We start from the raw sequence: 12231 nt of genomic DNA on the forward strand, positions 1-12231 counted from the left end.
GGGATGCACTAAAGCTGGGGAGAGACCACTGTTTAAAGTCTTTCTGCCAAAGTATAATGAGGATCTGTTAAGTCCTGAGACCCCCTTGTTGCATCAAAAGGAATGTTAATAGTTCCCTGAATGAGTAGAAAGTAGCAATTAAGCTCCGAAGAATGTCAGATTTTAATGTTGTTTTTCTCTCTGCAAAGACTGTGCAGAACTGTTTCAGTACATTTTATTAAAATTAAGTAATATCTTTGATGTGGATTTGAAGTCAACAATGGAAACATGAATTACAACAAACATTCATTTAAAAGGTTTAACTTAAAATAAACCCTTTTAAGGTAATTGCAATCATACAATTGGCACAGTGGGAGTGCCCCTATTTCTGGGACAAGAGGCCTTGGTTCCAAGTCCAACCTGGTGCAGAGGTGTGTCATAACATATGAACAGTTGATTCTGTCTATAACCTTCTATAACTGTTACCCATCAGCCTACTGTTCGTACAAGTTAAGTGACAAGATTTGACAAATTACTAATTGCTTTTGTAGTGCCTTCCAGGTGAAAATAAAAACTGCAAACTTGTATATGCAATAAAAACACCTCATTCTTTCATGTCAGAAGATTTGCTATTGATTCAGGAGCAGCATAGACATTTAAAATAATATGTGAAGGTTTAAACATATAAAGGCCTTTTTCAGGAATAAAGGCAGAGAGCCTGAAGCGTGGAGAGATAAGCTAGAGGAGGGTGGGGGTGGGGATAGAGTAGCATAGAGTACAATAGGTCAGTGGGGAAGGAGATGAAGGTGATAGGTCAGGGAGTAAATTTTCAGTCCTCTCGACCTTGTTGATCACATCTTTGGCCATTTTTGACAGCATACCTGGCATTCTCAACAAGTTGAATCATGACAACAACAGATGGAAGCCTGCTCTCGACTGAGATGAACAATGAAGAGGCACTGTATGAGCAGCTTCTACTGCAGGTAGGCTTTCCTAACTCACCTTGCATCCTCGTTGAAACTCAGTGCTCTCAGTATGAATATTGGGACTAGTGATGTGGATCATCGTGTTCTCGGGGTGTTTTGGAAGCTTGCGCACACCGTCCGGTCAGGTTTTACAGTTCCTGCGGTGGCAGGGGAAAGTGCCAGGATGGGAGGGTGGGTCGTGGACCTGACCAGGTAGTCACGGAGGGAACGGTCTTTGCGGAAGGCGGAGAGGGGTGGGGAGGGAAATATATCCCTGGTGGTGGGGTCTGTTTGGAGGTGGCGGAAATGTCGGCGGATGATTTGGTTTATGCGAAGGTTGGTAGGGTTGGATCAGTCGCAATTGGGTTAGTCTACAATGCAAAGGGAAATGCACAAATAAATTCAGGAATTGAGTAAAAAAAAATCATGGTGATTTCAACTAGCTTGATATTAATTTGGAACTAGAATTTCTCCCATGTGCACAGGACTCCTTTCTCACTCAAAATGGAAGAAGCTCAACAAATTAATATTCCCTTTTGGATCTGTTAATGGGAAGTAATCCAGAGCAGATAAGGATCTGTTATAAATTTAGATGAAACCAGATGGATTTAGATGAATTTAGGTGGACGTTTAGAAATTGTATTTAAAAACACAATTTGCACAGACATCAATTTTTCATAACCAAAGAAAATTCTAACAACTTTCATGAGGATATTATGAACTTGAAAAATGGGTAAATAATTGGCAAATTTGGTTCAACACAAATAAATGTAAGATAGTTTGTTTGCTTGAAGAGAAAGAGGTCACTCGTTATTTGGGCAATTTTAGTATGGAAGGGCAAATGTGTCAGTACGGTTTAGAGGGCCAAAGGATCTGTTCCTATGCTGAATTGTTCTTTGTCCTAAATCCAATCAAGAATTCAGAAGAAACATCTTCACCCAAAGATGTGAGAATGTAGAACCCACTACCATATGGAACGGTTCAAATATAGATGCATTTAAGATGAAGCTAAGCATGCATATGAGGAAGAAGGGTAGACTGAGATGAGTGAACATGGAAGAAGGCTGAAGTGGAGCATAAACAACAGCATTGATTGATTGGGCCAAATGGCCTGTTTCATTACTGTGTATCCAGTGCAAAATCCACAAAAACCCATTCAATACAAAAATGTTGAAAACATGACAAAGCCTTGTAGTTTTAGAGTGAAACCAATGAATCACCATGCAAAATAAGAATTCCAAAGGAATTGTAAAAACTGAAACAACATAAAAGTATCAGCAATGGCAGCCTGCAAATTCCTTGGGTTTGAGCCAAGTTGGCATTCCGACACCTACTACGTGGTAGGGACTGTCTCATCCTCTCTGTGTCCTGAGGGGGTTCATTCACAAAGTCCATACTTGTAGATTACTGCATCAAATGCATAAAACTCAACGAAGTTTTTCTTGTAAAACACTCAGGAAACAATTAATGATCCACATGTACCTCTTAGATTGTGTGAAAACATATTTTAAAGGATCATGCCTTTAACACACTAAAAATTCCCCAAAGTGGCCAAATGGTTTACCTTTCATGTGTACTAACAATTATATTGTCAAACACTGCACTTTGTGCGCAACAAATTAATCTCTGGTGGATGGTGTGCTTGAGAGATTACTTCTGGTTTGCACATGCACAAAAAAGCTATTTGAAGTACCATGGGATCTTTCTGTCCATCTGACCAAGTAATAGAGTCTGATTTTAAGGGTTCATTCAAAAGGCATCACCTTCACCAATGCAGCACTTCCCTGGTACAGCCTCAGCCTGGACTGTACACTTAAATTTTGCAGGCAACTTGTATATGTAAACATCTGAAGTTCTCCCCCATTGTTCTGACCAATAATTAATTCTTAACCAACAACACCAAATCACTAATCTGGTTATTAAATTATTGCTGTTTTGGAGGTTAGTTCTTGCTTTGTTCAAACTGCCATGTTTCCTACCTTACAACACAGACCAAACCTTAAAAGTTCTCCTTAATCAATTTAGGATGCCCCAAATTCATGAATGATAAACACCAGAGATTACAATGTTTGTAAGACTGAGTCTAAGCATGTTTTTGTGGTCAGAGTTTTATTCCAGCTCTCATATCACCAGCTTCCACCCCTAAATTAGATTACATTACTTACAGTGTGGAAACAGGCCCTTCGGCCCAACAAGTCCACACCGACCCGCCTAAAGCACAACCCACCCATACATTTACCCCTTCACCTAACACTATGGGCAATTTTAGCATGGCCAATTCACCTGACCTGCACATCTTTGGATAGTGGGAGGAAACCGGAGCACCCGGAGAAAACCCACGCAGACACGGGGAGAATGTGCAAACTCCACACAGTCAGTCGCCTGAGGCGGGAACTGAACCCAGGTATCTGGCGCTGTGAGGCAGCAGTGCTAACCACTGTGCCACCGTGCCGCCCAAATTTATTACTTGTTCCAAAAACTCATAGATACATATCTGATACACACACAGTCAATCATATTCCCAACTAATTATACTCAATTATATAACCATAACACATTCCTCATTTGCACTTGGCTGTGGGCTAGACAATACTAGATAACAACAAGTGCCGTATAAATGTAGATTCTTTCTCAACAATTGAAAATAAATCTTACAATTTTCCCGTATACATTTAGTATTTTGTGATTTTTGAGAGAAAATATTGTTTATGCCGCAAAATGAATTTAGCCTTTACTGAAACCAAACTCGATGTCACACAAAATAATCAAACATGGAATTCTGCTCACCTTTTAAAAAAAAACCCACAAAGCTTGGATCTACTTGCTTGTTAGATGAAGTAGCAACAAAACTGTTTATGTTGACTTTTTCACATATCTGTTTTGGTGCATTTCCTGGAGGCCTCGCCAAGACTGCAATAGGAGTAGCCCTGGTACAATCACCCAGATCATATTAAAGAAAACTAGATAGACCCAGAGATAAAGCCAGTTGCTGGTATTTAAGTTGGGGCTCCCAATGAGCCACTCGGGGCAGAAGGTCATGCAGCCACCAAAGAGTTCACAAACGCAGAGTGCGATTTGTACGAAGTGCCTGAAATCGTAGAACAGAGTGCAATATGTTATTAGTGACTGACTCATGTACAAGAGCAACATGCTGCAGAAGCTGGAACTCTGCACTGGAAACAGAAAGTGCTAGTGACATTCAACAGGTCAGGCAGCATTTGCGGAGAGATAAAACAGTTAATAATTCAGGATCCTGGCAAAAGGCTATGAGGTGCAGGAAAGGAAAAGGGAGAGGGGCTATCCATGCTAAAAGGGGAAGTTATATCTTTCCCTTTTGGCCTATCCCTGCCCCCGCCTGGCCTTGTACTTGCTTTAAAGTTTCTCAGCTTCAACATCTTCCATTTACAATGGAAGTTCATCGACTCAAAAGGTTAGCTTGATTTCTCTTCTGACAGATGCTGCCAGACCTGCTGAATATTTCCAGAACGGTTGAACAAGTTGGTAAACTTCAAAACAAAAAATGATTTTACGGAAAGTGGAATTTCTAGTTTGTCATCATTTTTCATCAAGCATCAGGTTTCAGCAGGTGATGACAAAAACATCACAGAATATTGCAAAACAGTTGAACCTAAACAGATCCATTATTGATAAAGGTAAATCTCATTACTTATTGAGACTGATGTTGAGCACTGTATTTGTCCATTTATATATCTTACCGATTTATTTCGTAATACATTATCAATTCAAAGATCAATCACACTAACGGCGCCTACACCAGCACTTTGTTTCATAAACTATGGTGATGGCATAGTGGTAATGCAGAGACTCTAGTTAATGGTATGTGGATACAAATTCAAATCCCACCACGGCTGGTGGTGGAGCTTACGTTTTTAAAACCGGGTTTGTGGCACAGAAATAGTGATCCATCTCTGAGCTAGGAGGTCCAGGTGTGAATCCCACTTGCCTCATACATATGTCATAACATGTCTGAATGGCCGATTTAAAAAAACAACAGCATTTTCATTCTAATCTGCAGCACACTACTCCAAAGTAACTGGAAGAACAGCATACAGACAAAGAGAACTGCAATAAAGATTTCAAATCCAAATTTTAAAAAAACTCTTCAGCTAAAAAGGACTTGTTCTCTTGAGATTTTCTTCAACAGCAGTCTTCAAAATATTGTTCTACCATCAGCTATTCACTAACAGATTCCTCTCAGATACATGTGAAATAGCTCCATAGACCTCATTACAATCACTACACATGTTCATTCATACAAAATACATTAAGGTTAAAGGTATGGACAAGACAACCCATCTCTGTGTTCCTGGAGTTGGGGAGGAATGAGACCAAGGGGGGATGTAGGGGTGGGGGAGGGGGATCATGGAAGGGAATGGAAAGAATCTCCCATTAGCTTAGTTGAGAATTGTACTTCTCAGTGAAGTACTGAACCATACAGATTAAGACAGTCCCAGGTTCAATCTTATATTGAATTAGAACCTTACAGGGGCCATTGCAAAAAGCTCTGTTCACCTGATTTACTTATTCACTGTCCAATGAGTCCTGTAGAACAAAGTGCCTCAATCCACGGTCAAATAGCCTTCCAACATTTACAGTCCCGGAGAACGGTTAAGTTGTTAAACAGTTAGAGAAGCCAGCACCCTCAGAACCCTGGCCAGAATAAGTTAATACTTTCATGGAAGGAGCGGTAAAGTGAAGAGAACAGCAATGAAATCATCCACAGGAGAGAGCAGTATGAAGTACTTCACATTGGATTTCTCCCTCGTGCAATGTTTCCTCCTGATGTGAACGCAGATAAAAGCAAATTAATGGTGCTTTGCTGAATTATTCCATTGAAATGTTTACAGCTAGGTATTTCTCTTAATGAACAACATTCAAATCTTCTCACCTGTAGTATTTATCTTTCACAATGGCATGAATGAGAAGCAGAATTAAAATCCCATCCAGTGTCACAGTCAGGATTTCTAATGATACAATTGTCGGATCTGAATGAAGCCATCTTGCATCTGCTTTCCCATACTCTTGCCCTAGGAACACAAAGATACTAAGTTTTAGCATGGGAAATGCACCAAGGACTCAGACATGCATGTACAATATAGTCATGATTAGCGCAAAACACCAAGATTTATACTTGGATAGGAGCCAAATAGTTGCATGTATTGTTGCTACATAAGCTGCACAATGTACAATTTCAGAATAATTACATTCAGTTCTATTAGGTCCTTATAAGGCGTTAACACCTGGGATGGGAGGAATGGGATGGTAATCAAGGCTCACCACTTTATGAGTTGGACCATTAGTCCAAATAGTGGTAAAACAATCTTGCGATCTACACAATAAATTTCATTACACAAAAACAGTTGATTCACACTGTGCAGCCTAATGTCAAATGTGGGGATGAACAGTTGCAAATGAAGTTTGCTTTAGCAGCATTGAAACTCTGTTTCAAAACAGCAAACAGCCATTGTCTTGGAGACTTGGATTAAGAGCATCAGCCGAACACCGGACCAGCTGACTGCAGCAGAGAGTTGGGCTGTGGGTTGGATTGTTGAGATGTTGCTTTCTGGACCTATTTGATGAGTAATTCAGATTTGTGAAACTAACTTTCCTTTATGTTGTGGTGGTATCAATGAAACTGTAAAGTGGTACATTTAAACTTCAAATACTCATAGAATCATATACTGATACAGCACAGAAAGAGCTCATCAGTCCATTATTTCTTCTCCAAATATTTGGTAGAGCCAAGCATTTCAAGAATTTACCAAATTATCATAAGAATATAGGAACACTATGAAGCCAATTAACCGCCTGTGTATATGCTGTCATTCAATTAGATCATTTCTGATCTGTGACTTCACTCTACAAGCCTTTAGCTGAACAAGATCCACCAATTTCAGTTTTAAAATTAATAGCTGGTCTGGCACCAGCTATATTTGCAGAAGAGAGTTCCAAGCGCTTATCACTCTCCCCATGAAGAAGTATTTCCTAAATTCACTGCCAGGAGGTCTGACTCTATTTTGGTTACGTCCCGAGACCTGGACTCCCCAGATAGGACTGATCAAGAGATGGACTTACCTTATCTGTTCTTCCCAATATCTTCAAAATTGCAATCAAATCATCCTTCACTTTCTAAATTCTAGAAGACACACCTCCAGGAAATGTAAGCTCTCCTTTTGGCTTAACCACTGGATTTCAGTTATCATTCTACTGAATCTATGCTTCAATGTATTCTTCATAAAATGTGATGCTCACAGTACTCCAGGGAAAGTCTACCTAATGCTTGACAGAACTAAAGCATGAAATCAAGATGAGTAGATCTTAATGACTTCTATTAGCCTTTATAACTTTTTTTTGTTGTTGTTCATAACGTTTTAATGATCTGTGTATATGGGTTTCAAGTCCTGCTGGACTTCCACTCTTCTCTAGAATTCTGCTATTTGAAAAGAAACCTGGTGTATTCTTTTTAGGTCCAAACTGATGATCTCCTATTTGCCTGAAAAGAAATCCATTTGAGAGTTTTGGTCAATCACTTTGCAATTTTATTGTTCCATCTGCACTGCTTACCAGGCCAATCATCTTTGTGCCATCATATTATTTAGATGTGCTTTCCCGTGCCATCATTAAGTTGTTTATAAATGCAGCAAATACAGAGGCCTTAACCTGAATCTCGTTGACATCAATGGCCACATCCTGCCCATTATCCCAACTCTGCTCAGCTTGTCCCGTGACCAGGTTTTAATTTAATTTCAATTCCTCAAACTTGAACTTTAGATAACAGTGTCTTGTGAGGAACCTGATCAAATATCTCCTGGGTGTTCATACGAATAACAGTTATTTTGGATCTTGGACAATCAAAAGCAGAGGTGGAATGATGTTCCTGAAGAAGGTCTTTTGCCTGAAACGTCAATTTTCCTGCTCCTTGGAAGTTGCCTGACCTGATGTACTTTTCCAGGCCACTCTAATCTTGACTCTAATTTCCAGCATCTGCAGTCCTCACTTTCGCCTATAATAAGGTGGTTGTCAGACAGAGCTGGGTCTCCCCAGTATACTATGGAACATGGCACTGTGTTTTTGAATGCGGTCAGCCAGCGGCAGAAAGTAGATGAGAAATAATACAGTCTTAAATCTAGATCCTTGGGAGACTCCAGAATCAATAGCACAGGACTGGAATGAGACATGTTTAGGATGCCTGGGAACAATGTGTTAAATAAGAATGGAACCAGGAGAAGGCAGTCCTATCCAGCTAGACAATAGAGGATGATGTATGATAATGTCAAAAGCTGTACATAGTTAATGGTGAGATTAACCTGAGCTGTAGGGCAACACCAAATCTATTTTTTTCTTTTTCTTTTTTTTTCTTTTAAACCCCCACACTACCGCCTAACTGCAGTAGTGCTTATTTTCCCCAGCACCCATGTTGTGTGTGTGCAGGTGTGAGACACAGTGAGAGACACAAGGTGTACGAATCTTTATTCAATTTCCACCACCAGGAAGAAAGGAAACACCTGAGTGGCCAGTGACAAGCAGTGCCCTTCACATCAAAGGGCAATGCTGTGTGATCAAAACAGTGAAGGGGAGGGCAGGGATTAAATCAAAATAGAGCTGGAGGGGGAAGGTAATGCTCAGGGGGAGATAATGCACAACACCAAATCTATTGTGAGAAGCAATAATTACCAACTTTGCATGAGGTTCATCCAAGTATTAAGAACTTACATAGGAAAGAAACGATATTATCAGATTGTGCCACGGTCCCCACCAAAGACATGTAAACAAATGGACCTTTCTGCAAGACAAAAGCAACATGAATTTTAGTCAATGGTAATCTCCAGGATATTGATGGTGTGGGTTTCAGTGATCATAATACTGTTGATTGTCATGGGGTGATGATCAGATTCTCTCCTGTTTGTGACAGTGATTGTTTGCACTTGCGTGGCACAAATGTTAATTGTCACTTATTAATCTGAACGCTGTCCAGATCTTGTAGATATGGTCTGGGACTGCTTCAGAGTTTCTGGGATCATGAATAAAACTGAACACTGTATAGTTGCCAGTGAATAACCCCACTTCTGACAGTATGTTGGACAGAAGATCATTGAAGAAGCAGCTGGGGATAGTTGGACTTAAGACACTACCCTGAGAAACTGCTGCAGAGATGTTCAAGGCAAAATTTGGGTGCATTCCAAAGATTGCAAAGTATTATTCAGTGAAAAAGAAAGTATGATCTAGGGACAGCACAGTGGCTTAGTGGTTAGTGCTGCTGCTTCACAGTTGCTGCAAGAGATTCTAAGGCACTACATGAAAGGGTGTCCTCGCCCAGATTTAAAGCATTTTGGGATATTCCCCAAATCCAAGAGAGATTTTATATAATTGCAAGTTATTTCTTTTCAAATAGGAACATGACTTAGATATAGGTATAGGAGGTATGATCAGTAAGTTTGCAGATGATATGAAAGTTGGTGTTTTGATAAATAGTGAAGTGGAAAGTCTTAGATTATAGAAAAACGCCCATGTCACTGATCCCCGAGTTATCGACCTGCTGGTGATTAAGGGTAAGATGGATCTTGAGGAAACTATAAAAGTGTGGAAGCAGCGGACACACATCATGCGTTACTTCCATAAGACAGAAACACCCCGACCAACAGATTTTCTCTCCAGATTCTACACGGGACATGATGTGTAAATAATGAGGGAAGTGGCAATTGTAAAATAAATGTATTCCGAATTAGAGAGAGAGAAAAGTTGATCATATGGGCTGAACAATGTCAAATGAAATTTAACCTGTGAGGTAATTCATTTTGAGATGGCTAATAACTCAAGGGAGTGCATGCTGAATGGTATAGGACCTTAGAAAGTACAGAGGATCAGTGGGATCTTGATGTGTGATATGGGATACTTGTCTTTCTTAATCAAGGCATTGAATACAAGGATAAGGAGGTTTGATGGATTTTTGTATAACTGTTAGTTAGGCCACAGCTGGAGCGTGTACAGCTCTGTTTGCCACACTATAGGAAGGATGTGATTGCACTAGAAAAAGTGCAGCAGAGATTCACGAGAGGTATTGCCTCGACTGAAGCAATTCAGCAATGAAGAGAGAGACTAGGTAGGCTGTAGTTGTTTTCCTTTGGCAGATAAGACTGAGGGGTGACCTGATTGAGGTGTACAAAATTCTGAAGGGCATAGCCAGGATAAATAGGAAGAAACTTCTCCCCTTAGTAGAGGGGCAATGGCCAAAGGACCAGATCAGGAGGTTGAGAGGGGATTTGAGGAAATATGTTTTTCCACCCAGGGCATTGTTGGTGCCATCTCGACATTTAAAAAGTATTTAGATGATCACGTGAAATACCATCGCACGCAAAGCTAAGGACCAAAAACTGGAAAATTGGACTAGAATTGATAGCTTTTTGGTTACTGGCGCGGACATGATAGGCTGTAAAAATCTCCGACAGCATTTTGATAAGATTTTCCTTGCGTTCCCCCCCCCCCACAGGCCACTGATATTTCTATTTCAAAATGAACAAAATAAACAAGTTTAGCGAAAAGCAGAGAATTACATTTGGAAGACATTTCGAAGATATTGGATTTGAGATCTTAACTGTTTCTATCTATACAGACGACCCCAGATCGGCTATTTGTTTTGCTTTTTCTCAGCATTTTCTGCTTTTACTTCAGATGTCACAGCATCCGCAGTATTGTATCTTTGCATTAGACTACCGGCAAGTGTAACATAAAAGCAGGGCATGAGAACTGAACAGGGACTGACCAGGGTGAAGTGCACGATGGCATCATAGAAGAGCCAACCCAGGAGTGCCCGGTCCAGCGACAGGCAATATCGCCCAAAGCTCAACGCCAGTGCCCAAGCCAGTGGCACCTGAGCGGTGCAGAGCAGTAGCGAGGACAGCGCTGCCGGACTCAGCAGCGGCATTCCCTGCTCCTCGATTCGCAGATTCCGGAACCAGTCTCCTCCAACTTCTCCAGCGGAAAAGGCTCAAGCACATCCAGGAGCTTTATCTCACTCCTTAAACATCACACTTCTCCTTCCTCACTGTTTTCCAGCCTTGTTCGGGAACATTATCTGCTTCATTAGTCATCTATTCATTCATCGAAATCAATCCAAGACGTGCAAAATTAACGAGCGCTTCTGAAAACAAAACTGCAACAATTCCGGTCGGTGAGCACCTTGCAAAGACCACAGACTCTCACTTCTCATTGTCACCGCCTGGTGCCGAAAATCGGAATTACAGGCGCTTCATTGGAGTTCGGCACCTCCGGGCGGTCTTTGGGAATTCAGGCTGAGTTTCCTGCCCCCAGTGGCGGTGTCCGGGAGTTCAGAGTGAGTTTACTCCCCTCGGTGGCGGTGCCCGGTAGTTCAGGGTGAGTTTGCTGCCCCCCGGTGGCGGTGTCCAGGAGTTCAGGGTGAGTTTGTTGCCCCCCGGTGCCGGTGTCCGGGAGTTCAGGGTGAGTTTGCTGCCCCCCGGTGGTGGTGTCCGGGAGTTCAAGGTGAGTTTGCTGCCTCCGGTGGTGGTGTCCGGTAGTTCAGGGTGAGTTTGCTGCCCACGGTGGCGGTGTCCGGTAATTCAGGGTGAGTTTGCTGCCCCCCGGTGGTGGTGTCCGGGAGTTCAGGGTGAGTTTGCTGCCTCCGGTGGTGGTGTCCGGTAGTTCAGGGTGAGTTTGCTGCCCCCCGGTGGCGGTGTCCGGGAGTTCAGGGTGAGTTTGCTGCCCCCCCGTGGCGGTGTCCAGGAGTTCAGGGTGAGTTTGCTGCCCCCCGGTGGCGATGTCCGGGAGTTCAGGGTGAGTTTGCTGCCCCCCGGTGGCGGTGTCCGGGAGTTGACGCTGTCGAACATTCTCTGGTCTCCTCGGTGGCGGGCGGAGCTGAGCGGAGCGCGATGGCCGACAGCAGCGGCGCCGAGAACCACCGCATCAAAAGCTTCAAGAACAAGGGCCGCGATGTCGAGGTGAGTGATCGGGGGGCGGTTAGGGCGGAGTGTGGAAGGGAGCCGGCCGCCTGACGGGGGCTTTCCGTGAGTCACCGAGGCCTCGGGGGAGCCTGGGCCGGGGATTCCTCCTCCACCGGGGACTGGGCTGGAGGCCCAGCTCGGGCCTGAGGTGCCTCCCGCGGGTCAGGATACTCCGACAGGGGCCTGTGGCCCGGCCCGCTCCAGGCCCCGCCGCCTGGGGATGGGCGGCCCCACCCGGTTCACACCGACTCCCCGACCCCCACCCCTTACTCCCCCCACCCCCTGACCCTCACCCCCCCACCCCCTGACCC

The 12231-nt window shown here is 42.9% G+C and overlaps 2 protein-coding genes across 2 annotated transcripts in view; one reads left to right on the plus strand and one right to left on the minus strand.

Annotated features, from left to right (window-relative positions):
• Positions 1 to 3330: 3330 nt before the first annotated feature.
• ebpl (EBP like) lies at positions 3331 to 11676 on the minus strand. The gene is made up of 4 exons (XM_043700424.1): positions 10726 to 11676; positions 8679 to 8748; positions 5854 to 5992; positions 3331 to 4032 (listed from the first exon to the last, which is right to left on the minus strand). Exons 1-4 carry the CDS (start codon positions 10885 to 10887, stop codon positions 3798 to 3800), a joined length of 606 nt encoding a protein of 201 aa, XP_043556359.1. The 5' UTR covers positions 10888 to 11676; the 3' UTR covers positions 3331 to 3797.
• A 104-nt stretch (positions 11677 to 11780) lies between these two features.
• The window catches only part of kpna3 (karyopherin alpha 3 (importin alpha 4)), a 91082-nt gene continuing 90631 nt past the window's right edge, over positions 11781 to 12231 (plus strand). Inside the window, exon 1 of the mRNA XM_043700423.1 lies at positions 11781 to 11917. Within this exon, the coding sequence (XP_043556358.1) occupies positions 11849 to 11917 (69 nt within the window). The 5' untranslated portion in view covers positions 11781 to 11848. The remainder of the gene's footprint in view (positions 11918 to 12231) is intronic.

Source organism: Chiloscyllium plagiosum, chromosome 12, assembly GCF_004010195.1.
Source record: "Chiloscyllium plagiosum isolate BGI_BamShark_2017 chromosome 12, ASM401019v2, whole genome shotgun sequence".
NCBI classification, from domain to species: domain Eukaryota; kingdom Metazoa; phylum Chordata; class Chondrichthyes; order Orectolobiformes; family Hemiscylliidae; genus Chiloscyllium; species Chiloscyllium plagiosum.